The sequence below is a fragment of the Mastacembelus armatus genome, chromosome 14 (genome assembly GCF_900324485.2).
Source record: "Mastacembelus armatus chromosome 14, fMasArm1.2, whole genome shotgun sequence".
NCBI classification, from domain to species: domain Eukaryota; kingdom Metazoa; phylum Chordata; class Actinopteri; order Synbranchiformes; family Mastacembelidae; genus Mastacembelus; species Mastacembelus armatus.
In genome coordinates this window covers 21,655,193-21,678,837 of record NC_046646.1, presented here as the reverse complement: position 1 = coordinate 21,678,837, position 23,645 = coordinate 21,655,193, and the positions used below count along the sequence as shown (strand labels likewise).

General features: G+C 40.5%; 1 protein-coding gene across 4 annotated transcripts in view; it reads right to left on the bottom strand.

Annotated features, from left to right (window-relative positions):
- The window catches only part of rapgef6 (Rap guanine nucleotide exchange factor (GEF) 6), a 117,338-nt gene that overhangs the window by 73,256 nt on the left and 20,437 nt on the right, over positions 1 to 23,645 (bottom strand). Inside the window, exons 2-6 of one of the 4 annotated variants that reach the window (XM_026328026.2) lie at positions 19,602 to 19,672; positions 18,069 to 18,125; positions 15,294 to 15,377; positions 6,598 to 6,667; positions 547 to 690 (exon numbers count right to left, since the gene is read on the bottom strand). In XM_026328026.2, the coding sequence (XP_026183811.1) occupies positions 547 to 690; positions 6,598 to 6,667; positions 15,294 to 15,377; positions 18,069 to 18,125; positions 19,602 to 19,672 (426 nt within the window). Of the gene's footprint in view, positions 1 to 546; positions 1,261 to 6,597; positions 6,668 to 12,703; positions 12,960 to 15,293; positions 15,378 to 18,068; positions 18,126 to 19,601; positions 19,673 to 23,645 lie in introns of those variants that run through there. The other 3 variants (XM_026328027.2, XM_026328024.2, XM_026328025.2) reach the window with 3 other exon arrangements.

Sequence of the window (23,645 nt, the reverse complement as noted above, 5' to 3'; positions counted from 1 at the left end):
AACTACATTCAGTTCTTAGACTGACTGTGACTGCTTCAGCATCAAGTGGATGCATGACTGACCCAGTTTGTTTCTTCCTAAAATAATTTGCACTTTGAACTTCATCAAAAATGTGGCTGACATTCTGTTTCTGGTGTTAAACTTCTCTGTCACCACATGTTCAGCAGCTCTGTGCAATAAACACAAGTGTCCACAAGCATTTTCTGTCTGCTGTCCACCCCTTTAATCCTCTTCTGTTCTAATTACCAGGAACCACACATCTTTGATGAGACTGAGCTGATCATTGAGGACATGTAACAGCTTCCATTACTTGGCACTGCTGAGGCTAAAATAATTAACTATCCAGGGTGTGATAAGATGAAAACAGCTTATTACCTATTGAACATACACACCTAACCAGCTAAGGCATCAAATGTTAAGTGTTTAGCTAAGCTCTTACCACAGAAGCTGTTGTATCTTTGTCTTACATTAAAAGTGTAATTCTATGGTGAACCAACATTTCACCTACATTCAACATGTAAATACCAGGGTTAGCTTTACTCTTACCGTGCTGTAGCCGGCAGGTTCTTGCCCATCTGTGATGAGCTCCCGCTCTCCTTTGGGGTTGACCCTCCTGAAGCGGCGTCTGGACCGCCGTTGGGATCCCTCTCTCTGCAGAAAACCGTCGTCGCCCTCGCTGCCGTTATCCACCTGCAATACAGAGTCAACACCCTCCTCAGAACAGCAGCTTGTACAGGACTCGCAGTCACAACTCTCAGGTGTGTGGGGAGAGCTGTAAGACTGATCCCCACAGTCTGAGACCTGAGACCATGGCTCGGAGCAGCTGCACTTCAGCAGGTCAGACTTTTGTATGCTAGGAACTGGGGTCACACTTGTACATCCCAAGTTCTGGTTTTCACTTTGTATTTCCAACAATTTCTGGTTGTTACACTTCAGGTTTTGGGTTTTAAGTTCCGTTACATTCTGAAAGTCTAAGCTGTGATTCTTCAGTATGTTCCCTTCAGTTTTCAGTGGCTCTCCTTCATTTACTGGAGCTTCTGGGACCTGGCTCTGCTCCTCTGCTGGCTCCTGGTTGAACATCCAGTTCTTCCAGAGCTGAGAAAGCCGGTGCCAGCGGAGCACACTCATCCGGACGCACAAACGGAATCAGAAGAACATATAAAAGCAGGAAATACCACAAGTGGAGAGGGAAAAAAAAACAGCAGGGAAACACTTCTATTCAAAAGTTGAATAGAAGTATTGAGTCCATATTTTTAAAAATGGTCCAAAATCCGGAAGGATCCTGCAACATTACATCCTTTGGGGCAAGCATCCACACAAAACGAAAAAAAAAAAAAAAAAACTAAAGTAAATTTAAAAAAAAAAAAAAAGATCAACAACAAGGTCCGGGAAAAAAAATTAGGTTTCTCTTTCTTTTCGTCCAAGATTTGTTGAGTCCTCAGTCTTCTATTACAGGCTGGAGGCTTCGAAACAGAGTTGAGCTGCTCAACACGTTGCATACTCACTGACTTACTCACATGATTTCTTGCTCATTCTCAGTGCCTGACACACAAACGCAGAGCATACACTGAGCCCACAGTTTCCTCCAGGAAGCCGTAAATAGACAAATATCCTCTCCCGGCACAAAAAAAAAAAAAAAAAAAAAGCACACAGATTCTGGCCATATAAATCATTCCCCATAGGCTCTTTGTGCTAGTCTGCTGTTGCAGGAGGAATCTGTTTTCAGTGCATAATGTTTTAATAGCTTTATTACAACAGTAATGACAATAATTCAAAACATTTTAAATATGCTGTTTGTCATTCAAAATGCTTTAATTGACTTTGCTAAGTTGATTTTTCAATCAACTCATCTTTTTCTGCAGCTCTGTTTCCCTGCAAAACATGTCTTCTATGTCCTGTGTTGTGTTGCAGTTACATTGGGGTTCAAAACACAAAGCATGTACTGTGTTACCTGTGTGTGTGTGTGTGTGTGAATACACACCACTTGTCACTTGACTGTAATGTCATAGGACATGGGTTTGTTATCAGCTGTTGCTCAAGTGTCCAGAACACAGATTGGACAATTTGGTGCTTAAACAAGACGCTATATGTTCCTGTGTGCCGGGTCAGAAAACCATTGTTTATTCCACTTCGTAAAGGTTTCTGTGGGTGACGAGCCAAAAAAGGAATAAAATGAACAGGATCCACCTGCTGGTGCAGGAATATTTTTAATCTGCCTCTTTATGTCATGAAAAAAATTGGATTCTTATAAAAAGGATTGTTGGTGCAAAAATAAGACAGATATACAATTAAAAGCTAAAAAAAAATAAAAGAGCTAGGCGAAAATTGTTAAGTATTTCTCTGGTCTTTGACAATAATTGAACCTTTTTATTTATACTGTACTAATATGTGCTTTTCCCTGCAGACCTCAGGACGGTCATGTGTATTCGCAGGTTTTAAATACACAGAATCAGGATCGTCCACAAAGCGTTATGAAGTGATATAGCTACCGTGTTTACTGCAGACTCACAACCGATAGTCAGAACAGACTGATTTTATAGATTTAAAGAGGAAAAACAGACAATGAACATTTTTAGTCAGTAAACTTTTGTAGGACCAAATATTTATCAAAAAAATCTGCACAGTGTTGACTTGATTATTCAGCTGTCAATAAAACATGAAAAAACAATAAATATTGCCCATCATAGTTTTTTTAATTTCAGTCTGAAACCCAGATGGAAATCATAGAAAACAGAACATGTGACACTGAGAAACTGAAGCTGAGTTTTTTCCTCACGTTTGTGCTGCCTGCCTTATATTCCTACACGTGACACTTCCAACAACTGACAACTATCACAGAGCAGTTCGAGCACATCGATCAGTAAACGGCTTGAAAATTCACTGAAAGAGAAAATGGACTCAGATTTTCTGTCACAGCTGAAATTGGACTCAATAGCTGCAAAGGGTTGAAAGAGGCACAGAAACAACCTCGTGTAATGGCGTACGCAGTTAACTACCGTACTGTGGGTTGTTTATCTGTAGCAGACTCAAACAACTGCTTGTGGGATAGTTCGGCTGCAAAATACCAAATAACAGTTGTAGAAGTCATCGGTATCGATGTGTCCTTTCTCACAGCAAAAAATGTCATCTTGCCTTGTTTAATGAGCCTCCTGAGACTTACAGCCTGGAGGTAAAACACGAGACAAGATTTAGAAATTTACTGAACCTCCATGTCCATCCTGTTCCAATATACAGTCACTATCTTTCTATCCCACAATGTCTGTGTCTCTCTGGCCGTTTGACTAAATATAACTCCTATTTTACCCATGAGCACCAGTTCTGTCATCCACTGAGAGCTCTTGCCTTTGTGCTCCTGACAGACGGTCATGGCCGTAATGTGACCATATTTCCTGTTTCCTCTGCCCATTTAAATATGTGTGTGACTAACTCATCTGTCAGTTTACATTCCTCTCTGTGTATCTAATGGCTTGTCTGCCTGTGTGCATCACTCCCTTTTGGAAACAACATTTTGCAGTATGCATTCATTTCATATTACCTTCTTTCTACCACTTTCAATCTCCTCTATTCCAACCCCACACTCTAAAAAAAAAAAACAACCTCGCCCTGTCAAGTCTGCGAATGTCACTCCTGCCCATCCTGTGACCAGATTCATGACGACAGCAGCAGATTACCCTCCCTTCACTATTCCCATGGCTCTAATTAGCTGATTGGCTGCAATGCAGTGTGACCAGACTGCAGTCTCAGTGCTTCTGCTCTTGTGTTTAGACATTTATCTCAGTATGTGCATGTATGTGCACATTAGTGTTCGAGTTCCTGGCAGCTTTTTGTGTCATTTTGTGTGTTTTTCATTGAATTGTTTGCTGTTTTAGCGTGTCTGTTCAGAGTACTACCCACTTCCTCTCCTATTTATTCCAAACAAGCTGCTGCTGTCGTAAATCTGACACGCATCAATTATTATGTAGCAAAAGAATTTTCCCAAGAGACACTCGTCTGACAGCAAATGTTCCTGCATAATACACCTTGCAAAAGTGGAATTTTATTTTATCTAGAATATGCATTCATACTGACACAAGCGGTTAATCAGATGAATTCATAGTGAAATCACTTCCTAGCTAAGGCTCTGATTGGCTGATCCATGGCATCTCTTTCTCATCCTTCCCCCTCCATCACCAGGCAAGTTTAAATCAAACCAACTTAATTCCCTCAGCAACAAACTCTTGTCTCTTTTTTTTAAATCAAATTGATATTAGCTTTTGTTCCCAGGCCACTGAGTCAATTGAGCTTGCTGGCTCTTTTTCAGCAACACCCAACCTCATGTCCACATATATCACAACCCTAGACCTACAGAAATACCCTCTGTATACACCCAGAGGGGCAGTTTAGGAGGAAGTGCTCTGCTAGAAGATGCCCTCACTATTATAAACATTTTTGATTTCAAGACCTATCCAGCAAAATGAAGTTCTGAGGTTTTCTGGAGCAATCAGGGTGGAGTTTGCAGCCTTGAATGTTACTGACTGGTCAAACACAAACCTCAAGGCTGCTACAATGTGAGCACGGCATTCATTCACGCAGTAAACAAGCACTGGAATTCCTTGTACTAAGGACTTCCCAACTAGTCTGAGGCTGAGGGGAGTGAAAGACTCTGGGAGTGAGTGAGTGTGAGGGATCTCAACTGTACATAACAAAAAACACTGTTATCAGTCTAATTCATCTGCTCTGGTTCTTTAGACGTGGCACTTACGCAAGTAGTGCCTTTAATCGATGAGCGGGAAAGTGTAACTCATTTACTTTTGCTTTTCTAAAACTTTGTGGTTCTTTTTAGCAAAACTTGTGTCTTTGCTGCAACACAGTAAATCCCCCCTGGGATTAATAAAGTCTATCTATCTACTGTATTCACTGCTCTGTCATGTAACTATCATTTATCCACAGCCCCCTGCTTTCTATCGTTCAGTACCCAAACTAACCCCATACACACTGACTAATGTATGACTTTGCCTATTATTGTAAGAAGAAGAAGCATGTGTTCCTCATATTTTATTTTTTTATATATTCATTAGTTCACGGATGTAAAAGTAAAAAAAATCCTGGCATTTTGGGAAATCCAATTATTTGCTTTCCTGCTGAAATTTCCATGAGAAGATCACTCTCTTGTCTATTAAGTTGAATCTACGGCCAGCAGGCAGCTAACGCAGCTTAGCACAAAGACTGGAAACAGGGACACAGCTACACCGGCTCTGACCAAAGTTTGTCTGCCAGCACCGCTAAAGCTCAGAAACTCTCACGAATCTGGTTTGTTTAAATGCGTATTTCAATTGTATTGGTATGGAGACATTATTATCTGTGTCAACCTAAACTGAGTGATACAGTTAAGTGATGTAAGAAAGAGTGTAAGTCTCTGTAAGGTGCACTATTATTATTTGTTAAAGATAACCTGGCTTCCTGGAGACCGGGGGATTTTTGCCATGAGGAATTGCCTGAAGCACTAAAAATAAACATGAGGTAAATTATTACGGTGTTACAAACAGAAGAAATGAAGAGTGTTGATGCAGATTTACAAAAATCTTGCACATTATTGCCTCAGTTTTAAGTAAACAGAATGACTGTGTTTAAGGATGATAGTATTTCACCAGTACTGCCCTTTCAACAGTAACGACAGGGGAACGGTGTAATTCTGCTCGATCAAGCAACAGAAATCTGGATGAGGGTCTTTCAACTCTCAAGACTTTTAGAGGACTTTCTGTAACATCTGAAATTCTTTTGACTTGATTGTTGCGGGTCAAGGATAACATTCAAGGTTGGTTACTGTTTAGCTGGTTAAAGCATCAGTGGAACTAGTGTTACCTGTTATTTCTTTGTAAAACTTTAATGTTTAACTTGTCTAATTCCATCTATACGCTCTAGTCCCTCAAGAGACTCAGGACGGGGCTGAAAGGAAAGTGTGCAGGACACAGAGACCTTGTTAGCACTGCAGCCTTGTGGAAACAGACAGAAATACAGTACGTTTATACATGAAATATGGCCTGACAAGCATGATGACTGACTGATTCTCCAAAGTTTAACACACTAGGAATTACAAATTATCCAGTTTGTGCTGGTGGTCAATGTATTTGAAGGAAACCACACTTGGAAAGTTTCAGGCATGACATCATGATGCTATGTCTAACACAAAGGGTTCTTGACAAAACGCAACGCACCCCTTCAAGCGTCATGTCATAAGTGCAGAAACCACGAGTAGATTAAGTTCCTTGGGCTTAAATAATGTCACAATAGATAATTTTTTAATTGGAAAAGGAAACAAATTCACAGCCTACCAGTGAAGCATATTTTAATCTGAATCTAAGGACAGAGATACAGTGTTTACACAGACAGAGAGAGGAGACCAGCGCTTGAAGAGACGAGAGAGATGAAAGAAAGCCAGAAAAATGATGAACAACAGAAGAGTCTAGGGGGGGAAAGTGCCACAGACATCAAATAAAGCCGGACAAAAAACAGGAATAAAATCAAAGGGCAGAGATGGGAGAGGTGGGAGGATAAAAAGGGGATGTGATTGGGAGAGAGACAGACAGAGAGAGGGGGGGGGGTAGTGTCTTTACGCACCACAATCATTTCTGACGGCTCCAAAGTGATGCATTCACAGCCTCGTCTGCCCCCCAGCTGCTTGCCAAAACTGCAGAGACAGCACACAAAATAGGTGTTAAAACAGAAACAAAACCTAAGATAAGACAATCCCACACACTGACAGTGGACACAACATCCACAGATGAAAACCTGCATTTACACTACTGAATCACAGCAAATACCCAAATCAGAGAGATGCTCAAAGATTAAATGTAAAATGGTATCATTTATACTGTGTAAGTCCTCAAACTATATGAGCATCCAGTAATTATCTGTTTCCCTTAAACTAATATTAACATCAAAACAACAAAAAAATAGAACTAAAAACTGAGCAGGCAGCATATACACAGAATAAATATGAGACTGTAGATCAATAAGGCTTTGTGGCTGACACCTCAACACCAGCCACTGCCCACAGACTAAAAATAATTTGCGTTTGACAGACGAAAATTCTTAGAAAGACACTTTATTCTTTATTCTTATTCCCCCAGTCTCCTGTTAGCAGGTTACTGGTGTTGACATTCATTGAATACAACTGACCAAATTACAAAAGGGCACACACATGCAAAAACATTACATGATAACAGAACAGGCCTTGTATTGGTGAATTTGATATAATCAAAATATTGTTATTTTCATTAATGAATCTATTAATAAAAGTTGATGGTACTTCGTTACATACACACTGGACTCTTGAATGCTAAGTTGCCTTATTTGCAGGGACCATTTCAGACCGGTCAAAGCACTGTTAATAAACCCAGTATATAGTTTTCAGACAATGTGAGTCTTTGTTTCTGGGCCTCGCAGGTTCAGCTGGGTCCTCTGATAAGCAGGAGCAGAGCAGCTGATGCTGTGGTGAGACCACATGGGTCAGTCTGGTCTTTTTGAATCACACAGAGATTCTCAGGTCAGGCTGAGAATGGGTTTGGTGACAGAAGAACTGTTTTCCCATGAGCCTCCTCCTCCTTAAAGTCCCAGTTGTGCTATGCAGAGGTAAAACTTTTTTGCTAGAATTCAAACTAGATTCTGAGGAGCCGATTCATAACAATGCATTATGATTACTTTCCTAAATTGTAACGTCACAACACAAAATGGGTTTGACTTGAACATTATTTTTTCCAAACTCCTACAGTGTGTTTGTGTCCATGACATGAATCTATGAATCTATCATTTATTTGTGAGAAAATATTGGTTACAATTTCAAAAGGCTAAGGTGATGTCTTCAGACAGCTGGTTTTGTCCAAGAAACTGTCTAAAACCTTAAATTATCCAGTTTACCGGAGAAAAACAGCCAATTCTGACATTTCAGATGTTGGAACAAGGACCTGAATGTAGACTATTACTTCATCTATGATCAGAATAGTTTCTGATAAACCCTCAGACATTTTGAAAGCTAAACCCTCATGACTCAGGACACTGTAAAGATGCAAATGACCATATGCACATCACACCTTAAATACCAATACCATAAATGAAATGTGATTTAAGATGTTTCTGAAAACACCTTTGACTGTCTGTGTTAATGCATGCAGTAATTATGCATGTCTCTGTGTGAGTGTGTGGGAGATACCCCGTCTGAACAGACAGTGTGCAGTGATCCCTAATAACAGACAGGGGTGTGAACATGCCTCACTCCCAGTGGCATGCTGAAAGTGGCGACTCAGCATTGTTTAAGGACTGGAGGAGCGGCTGGTTTTAATTATGGAAACGTGCTGAACTGGGAGAGAGCCAACTTTCACTCTCTCATCTCCTCTCTGATTATGTTTTCACACCGTCTCTCCCAGGGTCCTGCCCTCCTTCCCTCTGGCGTGAAGCCTTCTGTTCACTCTTTTCTCTCCTCCCTTATTCGCGTCTGATATTTCTGTCTTTCCCTCCCCATCCTTTCACTTCTTTTCCCTTTTCCATTAGATGCCATTTCTAAATATTTTCTTCCCTTCATGCTCTTAATGTTACCCTGTTCTTTTCTCACTGAACCATATTAACCTCTCTGTCTCCCACTCTATCCACTTTCATGCATGTATCTTCTTTTCCCTATTGTTCTTCTGTGACATCCTTTCCAATGTCGTGTCCACTTTACTTCTTTTCCTTTTGGACTTTATTTTCTGCTTCTCATCTCATCTCATTCTCCATTCCCTTTCATCTCATCTTTCTTTCTCTTTTAACTTTTGGCCCTTCCTCTGTCTGAATCAAACTTTTATCACATCCTTAATCACAGGTTCACACCAGCGCAGACGCTACTATAACAATGTCAGCCTCTTGATTTAGGGTTCAGATGAAAGTCTGTCTTCATGATGTGTTATGATGATAGAAAAAGTATTTTTTAAACATCTCTGAATTGGATAGGCTATTTTCTTTTGGCCGACATGTCATTTGGCAAAAGGAAACTCCTGTGAAACCAAAGATTTGGTGCATGACTGATTTCTTTTTAAGAGAGGAGCACAAGTCTCGGATGTTGGCGCTGAAGAAAGCTACCACTCGACAAAACCTACAACTATAGTGTTTCTTGTAGACTTTTCTTATTGTAGACAGTTGGCCCAAAGTAACTGAATAAATTTATCTGATGCTGAGGTCAGAAAAGGCAGCGAGGGGTTTACTGTCATCTGTCAGTGACATGTCAGTTAGGAAGATGATAAAGCACCTGGTCCACCAAATTCCTCAAACTGTTTAACACCCCAGGGATTGTGTGATCTTTCTTTATCTGGATATATAAATATATTTTAATATTCTAAACCACTTTGTTCAAAATAATAACAAAACTAAACTTATACTGTACAACGTTATCTCAAAACCTTGTGAAGAAATATATATATATATATATATATATGTATCGCTTCTGCAAGAACATGAACACCAAGGCGTGGGTCTAAGAGTTCTCAGGCAGGAGCACAGTGTGCTGGGCTCAGAGTTCCCTCAGAGCCCTTAGCCTGGAGGTCAGCCTGAGTCTGACAGATCTCTCCACACTCCACTGAGGCGAGACGCATGGTCCCTGTCAGCGCCACACAAAGCCTGCCAAGCCTGTCTCCTCACTGTGTGTGTGTCTCTGCAGGGTAGTGAGACGAGATGTGTGAGGCAAACAAAGGAAAAACACAGTCTGCTAATAATAAAGGAGCAGTAGGTAGAATTTGCAGACTTGCATACCTACTGGATGTAATGTGTGTGTTTGTGGTTCTGGTTAGACAAAATAACTAAAACACACCTCAGAGCAGCCTTTCAGCGTTTCCAGCTTCACTGACCTACTATATTTCCACAAAAGTAGAACAATCAACAAGCTTGAGTCAACAATTATTGAGTAATTGAGTTTGCATGTGCGTAATCGTGTGTACCCACCAACTAATGCTGTGGCCCTGACTGAACCGAGATCTGATACCCCTGTGCTGTCAGCTGGTCTGAATCTGTGTCTCACAGAGGAAATAAGACAAACCTCTAAAACCAAGCCATGGCCAAAACTTTGGGTTGACAAAATAAAAGTGGGTTTCGAGTTCCATGAAGTCATGAACCAAACATGCTGACAGATGTACAGACTATGGTTAGTGTAGAGTGTTTATTCTACAAGTATATAAAGCTGCTAGATGTCAGGACAAAAATCACTGTTGTAGCTAAGCTTTTACTGCACGTCAGATCTTCAGTAAGTACTCTCCCTCTCTCTCTCTCTCTCTGCATGAAATCAAAAACACATATCTCATACAGTAATAAAGATAATCTTCTGGTGTGCAGTGAGTTCACCCTGTCACATGAAATAATATATCTTTGCAGGAAGGGCAAGCTCTTCTCACAGCACTGAAGATTTGCCTGTGCTGGATTTCAGCAGGTGATGATTTCTCTCCCCTCTTTTCCTGCTGAAACAAGTCGCTGGCAGAGGGGAGAACAGGTTTAGCCCAGTCCAGTGACAGCTGCACTGCCCTGGGCAATAAACCGTGACAGCCGGCACAGAAACTAAGGCCACACACACACACACACACCCTGAGATGCCTTGAAAGGCTGGAGAAACCAACGCTTTTGTGATGAAAACTATAAAACAATGATATTAATAAAGGCTGACGTCTACCATGAGAATGCAGTCCATTACAAATAGGCTTTGGATTTGCAATGCAAGACGTGTTGTTTAAGTCTGGGTTTGCATGTTACGGCATGTAGAGGTTTTCGGGATTCGACTCATAGATTAGAAAATCACATACATGTATTTTAACAGACTGCAATGGAGCAGCAAGTTTTGACCTTTAACTGTTTTGCTAAAGGACACTGACAAAGATATATCTGATAGACATCTTCTGCATAGCCTTTGTGTTTTGTGGATCTGATGCTATCACCAACAAGCTTGTGGTTAAACTAGTGTAAGCAGCAGGCATGTGTTTGGTGGGGAATGTGGTGCTGCAGGTACTTCAGAGAAAAAAGAAATACAATGCAGGAAACCCAGTTTGAGTAACAAATCCATGAATCTGAAGGTTTGTCAGATGCTAAAGGTTTTTAATACTCACATAAGAATATAAGCATAAGAAACATAATACTAAAATAAAAGTCAGGCTTTTAGAACTTTTGAAAGTTATTCTAGCTGTAGTTACTACATTCTCCATTCAGACAATTACGAAGTCAAGAACAAACGAGGAGCCTGCGCTTCCAACGCAGAGCTTAAAGTGATCTGAATCCAGCCACAGCCTACAAAACATCCCGCAAACAAACTGCACGTTTGCTTTAATCTTTGCACTTCTAGAGAGATTTGTTTTTGGTAACAGTAAGAGCTTTGCTTCCAAACTGACGAGCTGTGTGACGCTGCACAGTGTGGACAACCTTTGAGAGTGTAATTTGAGTTAATACCAAGTTTAAGACTTTGAAGTTTGGGTCAAAAATGAAACCCACACAGAGGTCCAGACCTGTTTGGCACCGACGATGAGCAGCAGTGGAGACAGAAACCCACAGACCACAGTCTCACACATACAGACACATTATTCTGATTTCTCTTGGTGCTCTTCCTCTCAGTTTTAGATCTGGTTGGCCAACACTGACCACTCTGACTCTCTCACACACACACACACACACACACACACACACACACACACACACACACACACACACACACACACACACACACACACACACACACACACACACACACACACACACACACACACACACACACACACACACACACACACACACACACACACACACTGGAGAGTAAAGGCTAGAGAGCTGGCCAGCAGTCAACATTACAGACAGACCACCAGCACACACAGAAACAAAAAAAACTGCCAGACAGACTGAGACAATAGATGATGTATTGGGTCATTCCGATTCATTTGCAAAACAACAGTGGGATCAGTTATGGGCCCATTTTAAACCTCGGTATATCAGAGCAAAAGAGAACACCAGCTGCTACAGTCCAGAGTTAAAATATAATATAATATTTTACTGAGAGATAAATGTTCACACTTGATTGAACTTACATTCATTGCAAATTATCTTGCAGTATTTTTTACTTTCTTGTAGCACAATGAGCTCCCAGAAAATCTCTAGAGTCACATGACACGAGAGCAGTAGTATTAATGTTTTGCTGGAGTTTTAAACAGTAAAATATACATTACTTCCTGCAATATATATATATATATATATATATATATATATATATATATACACATATACATATACACACACACACAATTTGGTCTAGCATTAATTAATTACATGTAATTAATAACTTAATAACAATATTACTGTAGTTGCATCTCACCAGGACAAACATTTTGACTCGAGTCCCTCCAGACTTGTTTTTTTGGGGGGAATGTTAGAGATCAGCTTTTCTTTGAGGTAATCTCTATAGATAAACAACAACAAACAGCAGTCAGCAGAGTGTTTTTCAAAGCTGTGGGGCCACAGAGCCGCGGGGAATTCCTGGCTACCCAGTTGGCTAAACGTCGGCAGGCAGGAAATGGAGCACGCTGGGATGAAGAATGCGCATTGAAAGAGAGAGGGAGTTTTGAAAAATGTCCACTGAATTGGCCTGTAATCACTGGCAGTTTACAGCAACTGTCCCTGAACTAAGAAAAGCAAACAAGCATGAAAAAGACAGCAAAACATTCAGATCACATACCAGGAAAAGGAATTCTGGGAGTCCGATTCTGTGGATTCGTTGTAAATGAGATGATATCCAGCATATTATCCACAATGAAGAGGGTGGAAAGTACAATATTCCAGTAAACCAGGTTTAGATCCAAGTTTATTTTATTATACTCCTGAGACTGTGAATGAGTAAAAAGTTTCCTCAAAAAGGAGAAGTAGGTATGTGTCAGTGCAGTGCAGTTTGCCTTTAACTAGGGAGGAGTGTGTGTGCTCCCTCCTGCTCTACTCTCGTCTGTTCTGTTCGGTCTGTCTGTCTGTCCGCTGGCTCCAGGGAGGTGTGTGTGAGAATGTCCGTGTGTGTGTGTGTGTAGCCTGCTCATTTCCTGCCTGGATGTGCTTTTGGGCTCGAGGCGGGCAAGCTGCTCAGGAACACATGGCCAGCCACTGTTCTGCCAGGGGTTCCGCATTCCACACACACACGTATGCACAATACTCCCCCATTAGCTCCCCATGTGCCCCTTTCCAAGCCCCCCCTGCTGTTACTAGTACTCCAAAACACTGACACAGACCCTCCAGTCCTTTGCAGGGCACCAATCTTCCCCCACCCCATCATTAACTCTGTTATCAACTGACCCACGCTGGAATGAACACACACACACACACACACACACACACACACACACACACACACACACACACACACACACACACACACACACACACACACACACACACACACACACACACACACACACACACACACACACACACACACACACACACACAGCCCTGGCTGCCCTGAGGTTATTGATACTTGGCCAACTATTGTTCTGCAACAGTTGGTCAGTTGGTGCTTTGTGCTGCTGTTGCTGGATAAACTACTTTAACATCACACATACATCTGTTCCTTCAGTGTGAAGGCTGAAAAGTATCAGTCGTCAATACAAGCAACTGCACCAATTGTTACATCAAGGGTAGAGATTTCATTCTTTCCTGCGTCTTATGTGACTGTAAACGTCACATCTTTATGTCTTCACGTGTTAATATGAAAAAACCTTTGAATGTATCCGGTGTTGTGTGAAATTGCGATGGGCATTTTCAATTTGACAGACCAGATAACTAAGCGATGAACATATGGTTTATATTCACCGCTTTATTCCGTTACCTTTGGTGCTTTTATTATCCAATCACAGAAATCAATGATGTGATGTTTATATTATATGGTTAACCCTCGTTATTATAACAAGCATCAACTGTCTGAAGGTTTTCTTCTGTCGCCCAAATCAAGCTATTCTTTTCTTTTATGTTTAGTGGGAGTTAACAGTGATTTCAATCGTTGCTGCTGAAAAAGAAAACCTATTAAAAATCATCCCAATGCAAAGAACTTGTGAAACAAGTCAAAACAAGTGAAAAATGTAGAATATTTGTGAAGTATTCCTGTAAAGTAGCCCATGATTTTCCATGGCTTTCACTGACATCCCCAAGGAATATTAAAGCGGGATACAACTCACTGAAAGCTGTTTCCTTTTACAGAACATCCATGACTGGCAGGAACCCTGGAAATGTACGACGTTTGAGACCATACTTCATTTTTATTTCTGCTAACCTCCTGTAGTAAGGAAACTCTCAGCTGCAAGGTCATAATTTTTTTGATTTAGACATAACTGCAGAAGGTACCTGCCCCCCTCATTTCCGTTTATTGCCTACCATGATTCTGTTTCAGTTCCACTACAACAACAGAGGGAAGGTAAACACTAGTGCTGACTGCCGACCTCGAGCAATTTATGCCACAGCTTTCCCTATTGTAAATGAAGTGTTTAAACAGGTGCAAGGTCTCGGTTTAAGGTATTTTATGAGCTGTTTTTGGCGTTCACGCTGGTCTGTATCAGCAGGATATGGGCCTGATATTTTCTTATGGTTTCTTAGATCACAGCACATTACTGATAAACCTCCCCCCAGAAATCGAAGATAGATTTTTGACTGCCAAGTGTTTCTTTAAACACCAATATTGGTAAACACTATTTCTGACAGTTCTGAAACCGAACCCTGCATTGTAGTCGATTTTCTAATGATTATGAAGTTTGAATAACTCTCAACTCATGCACCTGCAATAAAATAAACATGATCCTTCAAAAAGAGGAGATGGAGTCTTGCTGTCACCATACACATGCCAGACAACAACAACAACAACAGGCCAGAGCTGCTGTTGAGCTGCAGAAAATTAATTAGGAACTACTCAAATCTCTCTTCTATGTAGTGTAGTGTCATATACCGTCTCTACACACACACACACACACACACACACACACACACACACACACACACACACACACTGAAGATTGCCTGACATGCCAGTGAAACCTGCCTTTTTATATAGTGTTCTTCTGTGAAATGCCATCTCCCTTACTGTGTTATAGATGAACACACAGACAGAAACACACACAGACACATTCACTCTCCTCTGACAAGATGACAAGATAGTGTAGCTTCAAGCGTAATCAAATCCCACGTCCTCTCTCTGCATATGACACCTCCTGTCTCACCTCATCATGATGTTGTTCTTTGTGTGTGTGTGTATGTGTGTGTGTGTGTGTGTGTGTGTGTTGGTGACTGTTACATACCAGCACCTTGCCAGGTACATGTGCTCCTTCACAAAGACTGATCCAGAGAGCAGGATGTACCAGCAGGTAGCGATGCTGTCTGGGCTGGAACAGAGAGAAAAACACTGGTGTCAACTCTCAAGATGATCCTTTTTCTACTTTTATTGTATTTCATAAGTAGAAATTAATGAATTTTTATGGTTTTAGGTGGGTATTTTTTTTCCAATTACTTTGGGTTACCAGGTTCCTTGAGTTGCTGTTTTAAGTCCTGTCCGTACATACAAAAGCCTCCATTGGCTGCAAATATGTCCCTGTTACATGTTCTGCTCTATATCAAACATTCTTACATGAATAGTGTGAGACCTCTGAAGGAAAATGTGAAGTGTATATCTGAGCTTTAAATCCCCAAGTGCTGCATTTTCCATTAGCAAAAGCACATTCATAGGACGCCAAGCACTACAGAGCCATGATATAATGTGCAATCACTGCAAGGTGAAGAGAATCCATTAACATCAACTATGCTAAAAGGACTGCAGACAAAACAGAGCTGAAACAGGCACGTAACCTGGGCTGTTGTTCACATGATCCGCAACAGGGGATTCTTTTATCTAAAAAGTCCAATGCATGGGCTCTGTGACAATCCATTTTCAACTTCATGTCCATCTTTTATCTTTTTACCCAGAACACCAGCCTTTTCAACTTAATCCACACTGTGAATGAATGATATACTCATCATGCACAAGAACAACACAACAACTTATTATGTTAATAAACTAAACACAAGGAAATCTCAATAGCAATCAACTGATTATTGAAAAAGAAAAATCCGTAAGATTTAATGAAACATCACCATCCATGTACTCTCTCAGAGATAGAAAACTTCCATTACACATACATGGATGTGTTTTCTTAAAGTCTGCGTCACTCACCATCTCTTTGCATCTGCGTCACTCACCATCTCTTTGCATAATCATCCATCATCATTGAGTCACATACAAACTATGTTTACAGTATTCTGATCACAACACAAAGCCCCAAACCATTTCCATAATTGGTTTGGGGCTTTGTGTTTCAAATCAGATTTTAGTGCAACCTTCACTTCATCTATTCAAATCAGACTGTATCATAAATATTGTATTAAAGACACTACACAAGATGATACGTTGCATCTGTATTTGCAGTTTTTATAAAAATAAAGAAAAGAAAAAATATAGAAAACTGTGTTTCTGCATGTTGGGTGTAAGTGAGGCCAGCATGATTAAGTACCTGCTTTTACCTGCATGAGGAGATGGTGTGGGTGTGTGTGTGTGTGTGTGTGTGTGTGTGTTTGTTTAGTGGATGGCAAATTAAACCACTGAGAATCTAACGTGATTTTAGTGAGCAAGATAATACACATGTAAAGCTTTTTTGTCATCCATTCATCAGTCTCTGTCCTCCCTCAATCTCTCACGCTTCCTCCACATGTGAGCCGCCCTGATCTCACTCCTACTTTGTTTCAAATTCCTCATTACTCCCCTCACGTTACTGCCTTGCCTTGCCTCCCTCCATTCCTCCTTTCCTTATTGATATTGGCCTCTTGTCTGTCCTCCTCTGCAGTCCTCTCCTCTTTTAATACACCTCCTAACATCTCTCATTTGGCACCACTTCCTCACTTCCCATCATCTTTTCATCTACTCAGCACTCCCTGCTATCTCTTCTCTCCTTCTGCTCTTCCTTCTTCTTGACTAGTTTTCCTATAAACCCACACTGTATTGCACACGATGCTACAGTAAATGACTTCTTTTAAGCATTTGCTTCGTCCATCTCAGTGCCCATTTATTCCCACCCTATGAAAGACAGCAGGAAAGGACGGCAGACGGTCTATCGGTGGATTTGTCGTCATTACCATCAGCTCAAGATCAGTGTTCTCATCAAGTTGCAGAAAAAAAAAAAGTATCACATGCTAAAAGAACCAAAGCACAAAATAAAGTTTTAAATAGAAGTTTAGGTTTAGAAGAAAACAGAAGTTAATGTGAATGATTTAACATCAGCCTCAGTCCACATTTTGCTTTGCTGAATTCTGAATTCCAAAAAAATGTAAATGCTAAAAATGTACAATAAAGAGGAGTCGCTTGAAATAATCGTAACACCAACAATTAATTGATTGTATTAATTAAACCTGATATAGCTCATTCCTGTGTGATATAGGCCTCCAATGTGGGTTGTCAAATGAATGTAATGCTGTAGTAATGTAACAGAATGCATGCTGTTCATTCAACAACTTAGCTGATGTACCACAGATCAACACATTAGCTCTAGTACAGTGATCCAAACTGACTAAGAAGGACTAACCACAGACCTGACATCTGGTCTCCAAGCCTTTGAGAAGAGGTGGTCACTTCTTTTAGCTTAGTTTTCTTTCATCTAATCACAGGCATAAAGTGCTATTGCTTTATTTTAGCAAAATTAACCATGAAATCAGCAGCTTATTGGCTTGTAAACTTTATGTCAGAGCAGACTCTTCCCATTGGCTCACAGGCCTGGGGGCCCTCCAGGCAGAGAGGTCTGCAGCTGGAGCCTTTTCAAATGGACTGCTGCTGCTGTTGTGTGCAGAAACCCTGTGTTAATGTTAACTCTGATTACAAATGAGGGTAGCTGTGAAACAATGCAAACGTTGTAAAATCAACTGATTAAACACTGGGAATAAAAATCCAGAAAAGCAACTCCTATTTGAATAAAACATGCTTTGCAGGGTTTTGAATGAAACGAGAGAACAGGTGCAGCAGAAACCTGCTCAGTGTGAGAGCATGTACTTACTAGAACAGGACGTGGTTAGCCTCATGTCTCTCATACCTGGCTGAGGTACACATTGACCTGAGAGAGAAAGAAAGAGAGAGAGAGAGAGACAGAGAGAGAGAGGAGAGAGGAGAGAGAGAGACAGTGTTAACACTTTGGATGCAAAAACATCTCTACCTCTGACAAGCCATCACATGTCCACCCTAAACTATTTCTCTGAAGCAAAAAGCTTTCCTATTTTAGAGACCATCATTACTGTCTGGCAGCTCAGATACTGTCTGTCAGAGAGTTAAGGTGACCCACGACTCAATTTCTTGCTGCAGCCCAACCAAGATTTCATCTTCGCTGGTCTGAGCAGTTTTGCTGTCTCTGCATTTGGTCAGTTCATCTAAACTAAAGGAGAACCAGGGATTGCAAACAAACGCACCAATTCCAGATCTGGATAACTGGACAGGGGCTTGGAAGCATATTAGTATATTTCCAGTTCATTTTATGATTCATTTATCATACATGAGAAAATATTAATCAGACATCTATACCTATCTCTGTGTGATTATAATCTCACACATTTGTCTGCTAGGAAGAGGGCTCAAACCCCCCTACATTTTATTATACATTTTCATGTACTTAGAGATATGCTAAAGAAAACTGTAATCAAGTACACCGTACTTGGCTTATACTGACAAGCATACAGAAACATTTAAGTTTATTTGGTCCATACACATAATCTCAAGTACAGTTAAGTATTCCAGACTTATTTGTCTTGTAGTTTGAGGTACAATAGTTTAGAACAAATCATTTGCTACAACCCTGGACTTGCGATATGACTCGTGACTGTTCTTTTAGTCACATCCTATCGATTTGTCAAAGGTGTAACTACTACCTTTAAGTTCACTTAGAGTATATTCAGTATACTAGGGTGTTTTTTGGGGGGTTGGACAACTGAGATTTCACATAGGCCCAAGGATAGAAACTGTATTTGACCATTATTATTGTTTGAGTTCCTTCTGATGTATTATGTTCCTTTTATTTTACATGTGATTATTATTTCACTCTTTATGTATTTAGTTAAAAGTATACTTTTAAGTATATTTTAGGTGAAAGATTAATTTATCCCCAGGAATATATTGAAAAAGTACATGTTTAGTACATAAGTATTAGTATAGTTAATACATAAAAACACACTTGGAAAATATAATTGAAGGTTTTACTAATTGTAAGTGTACTTTTTGGTAATGTTAACTGTTGTTATCTGCTCAAATAAATCACATACCACATACCACACTCCTGACTTCAAGCTAAACATTTCAAACACGCTCAGTATGAATGTCTAAAAGGCACGTCAGCATGAATGTCCTGTGAATGATAAAGTCAGGGTGGAGAAAACAACCTGAGGCAAAAGGCATTTGCGAAAAAATTCTCTTAAACCTGTTTGGGCAGGGTGTGTCACATACAACAATTCATGGAGAAACCAGGCCTATAGGCTATTCTGAAATTAATCTGCTAAACTCATAACACCGATTTACACTGTGGTTAAAAGCTGAAATGACTTACCTGAGCTGATGTTCCCTAAGGTGAGAGAGGACGTCCATGTGGTAGAGGTGGCAGTAGATGGTGTGCAGATCCTGTAGGACAAAAAGACAATGAATGGTGGAGAGATGGTGAATTTTATGTTGACATTGATGAAGAATCTGGATTAAATGTGTCTAATGCCTGCTTTACTTAATAAACTTGCTAATGGGCACGGCACAGTCCATCGGATTAGACTGGTGCATCACATATTGTGGTAGCCTTGTTGTAGAGGTTTACTGACTTTTCAAACAATATAAACTAATGAGCAGACTGCTGAAAGTGTGATTAGTATCGAAAAAGTCAAAGCTTTAAAACAAAAAAATGACGTGTTTTGAGTGTCAGCCTCAATGCAAATCACACCTAGTGCAGGACTTAGACAGAAGCCACTTGGACTATGCCAAACATGGTCCATCAAACTGACACCCTCAAACCAGACAGGCAGGCATACCACTTATCTACACACATGACAGCCGTGAGACACAAATACATCCGCTGCCTTAAAATAGTCCTCTATCAGGGCCAGCTGTCAAAACATTAAGAGGCTGACAGAGTGTGTATGAAGGGACCAACTTCATATAAGCATCAGTAGGATCAAAGACGGTGGCAACTGAGGCCACAGGGTGACTGCTTTTGACAGGTGGACTGCACGGCTGACTGTGCACACACATGCTGCCACACAGGCTAACTCATAACAGTGAACAGCAATGGACCCATGACTTTTTCTGCTTTTGGAAATCTGCTCTATTCTGTGTTTTTGCACAGAGCAAAAACTGAAATTATCAACATGTCCATCTCTCTAACACTTAAAAACCAACCAATTTAGTCTAATGAGCAAATTTATCATTAATAATAATAATAATACAAAAAACAAAAGTTGCATCAACTAGATGCTGCATCAATCTCAAAACATCTGAAAGCTGAGTTAAAAAATAAATCCCTAACAATCATCTCTCTTCAGTACACAAGTGCAGTTTAGCAATGCAGCGCTATAAAGACTGGGGCAGCTACAACACCCTGATGTGAAACTAATAAACCAGAAAATCCCTACAAGCCAAATTGATATTTGAAAAATACTGCCTTTGGTGTGGTCGAACCCCTACTTCCACCCTACTGCTTTTGTTTACATACAGCTTAATGAATTTGTTTTTCAGGCAAAAATTTAGAGTCAAGCATTTCATACCAAAACTCAGCATCACACAGGTTTTATGTGTAGTCTGAGGGTTTGTAGTTTTCAGACTGTGTTAGATTTTATAAACACCTTAAAATATACACAGTTTCTGGTGTGTGTGTGTGTGTGTGTGTGTGTGTGTGTGTGTGTGTGCGCGTGCACTGGTAAACTGAGTAAAGCGGTGGGAGACAGCAGAGACAGATCAACACTGGGGACTGGGGAGCCTTTAAAGTAATGGACCCACACACAGGAATGAAAGGTTTGTGAAAAAGAGGTGGAGGCGAGAGAAAGTAAACAGATGGAGGGTGAGAAGGGAGGAATGGATGGTATGAACAGAGAGCGGAGAAATAAAATAGAGAACAGAAAGGAAGGAGAAGATTCACTAATTAATTCTAATTTAATTGTGATTAAACATTAAAGAAAAAGGTAATGAAATCGGGGGAATATCCGTCTGTTACTGTTTGGTGACACGGTGCTTGAATACTCACTGGTGTTTCATGGTTTTTAAGCACAGTATTTACCGTATAACCGATTTGGACTCGAGCTAACACCCAGAAGGACAGGGAGTTTGACCCGGTCAGCCGCCTTGCAGTGAGACTTGTAATCTCCATTTAATAATCCTGAGACAGAGACAGGGAGCAGCAAGCTGGCCCGGAAAAGCCTGGTTCACAGTGGTGAGGAAGTAGAACTGTACTGACTTTAAATCACAGTTAACTGGGTTAGTGAGCACAACAAACTGCTGCAGCAGGCAACTCCTGTCGTGCTGCTGAGCGTGCATGTGTGTATGTGCATGTGCAGGAAGTGTGTGTACAGTATGTCAGGACATTCAGGCCTGAGGCGTCTTGCTAGCGTGGGAGCTCAGATTAAAAAAGACAACTCCAATACCACCTCACCTGTGCTTGTTAGTGTGTCCCAGGGTACGTTAAATGTGGTCGCAGGTTAGGAATATTTAGGTCTATTAACAGAGAAATAGATAAAACATGGAGTTACATATTTAAGTAGATTGCCCTGCTGTTATTTGACCTTCAGTGTGCAGAGCAACATAGGTACAGACTGATACCAGAAGCTGTTTTTACATTTTGCTGGAGAAGGAAATTTTCTCCACAATAACCTTAAATCTGAGTTTAGAAAGTTTTCGTTGGAGCCAATTTACAGCTTTGAAACAGCTACAGCAGATCTTTAATAAATGCTTCTGTATGATCTACCAGTAAAAATATCACTATTTATTATTTCTGTTTTTGAGTTTGTAAAATTTCTGAAAATGAGCAAAAAGTGCATCACAGTTTTCCTGAACCTAATAATGATAATGTCTTTAAATTGCTTATTATATCTCACCAACAGTCAAGTAATCAGCTGACTAAACTTGCCAAAAGCTTTTTAAACTATGTAAAGCCCCTCCTTGTCTCTGTTACTCTGAGCCTTGAAAATTGGCCCTTGTTGCTTAAATAGTGACTTCACAATTAGCAAAGTTTGCCTCAAGCTTGAGTACTGATCTTTATCATGATGTTTTCCTGGGGTCATCTGACTGAATTTATCTGGGGAATCCATCTGAACCAAAACATGTCACATAAAGTTGCAGGACTGGTCTACGAATGGATATATGTAAAACAACATGGTTCCAAAGTCTAACCCAAAGAAAGCTGGATTTATAAATGCACCACTTTCCTACATGTCAAAACAAAGCTAAAACCAAGCACATAGTGACTCAGCTGCTGCTAACATATACCCATGAAGCCACCGCCCCCATTTCATGTATTGATCAGCGTAAATCAGGTCATCGATAGGCCCAGACAGATAGATAGCAGGATGTCCAAGGAGGGGATCTCTGCTTTGTCGTTTCAATCTGTGATCTCCCAGAGAGAGGATGGTAACACGATCGCTGCACAGCCCACGTCAATCTCTCTCTGTACCCTGAACACATATAGACGGTGCCTGGACTTGAACTAAGGGTGTGGCGGCTGTGGTCGTTTTTTTTTTTTTCGTTTTTTTTGTTTGCCTACACGAGGGAAGGAATTGCTTTAACTAAAATGGTCTGCTTCACATTATCTAAAGAACGTAATGGATGCACCTGATTAAATATAGCAAATAGCCAAATCAATACTATGTTCAAAAGTAGATGATGTTCATGTGCAACCATAAAAGCTTCATATCATTAACCTGACGTCTGTATTGTCACTGTCCAGTCCAACCTTCCTCAGTGACTTTTGACCTTTAGCCTGTCTCCCTGGTGGCCTGATGACCCCATCACAACCTCAGGAGAGAGCTCCATTAATTCATCACCAGCTGAGGCCATAGTGTTTTATCAATATGTGTCTGTTATAAAATGCTTATTGCACTTTCTGAAGATGAGATACATTTAGAATATGTGTTTGAGGTTTCAGCTGAAGGGCCTTATGTTCCTAAATAGCTGGATGTTTCTCAAATTATTACAATTCTTGAAATATTACTGTGATATTACTTTCAAGTGACAAGTTTGATTCAGATGATCAAAACCAAAACACTGTTTTATTCAAACAAAGCAAGTTACTTTTTGTTGCAGCAGATTTTCATGTATTTTTAGAAGCTGCACATGGCTCCACTGCAGATGAGCACAGACAAAGTGGTGCAGCTGTCGGTCAAGACAAAAGAGTCGTGTCCCTAAAAAAAGTATAACTCTTTCAGGACAGAGAGTTTGCAACTAACTGAAAAAAATATAATAAAAATGTTGCTGTGCTTGTTCTGGTGTGTGCCGACAGACGGCACGTGTGTGACTCAGGTAACTACAGAGCTGCTGCCACCTCCTGGCAGGAACATCACTCTCACAACACAATGAGACATGGTCCTTTCATGTACATCTGCTTAGTGACACTGGCAATTCA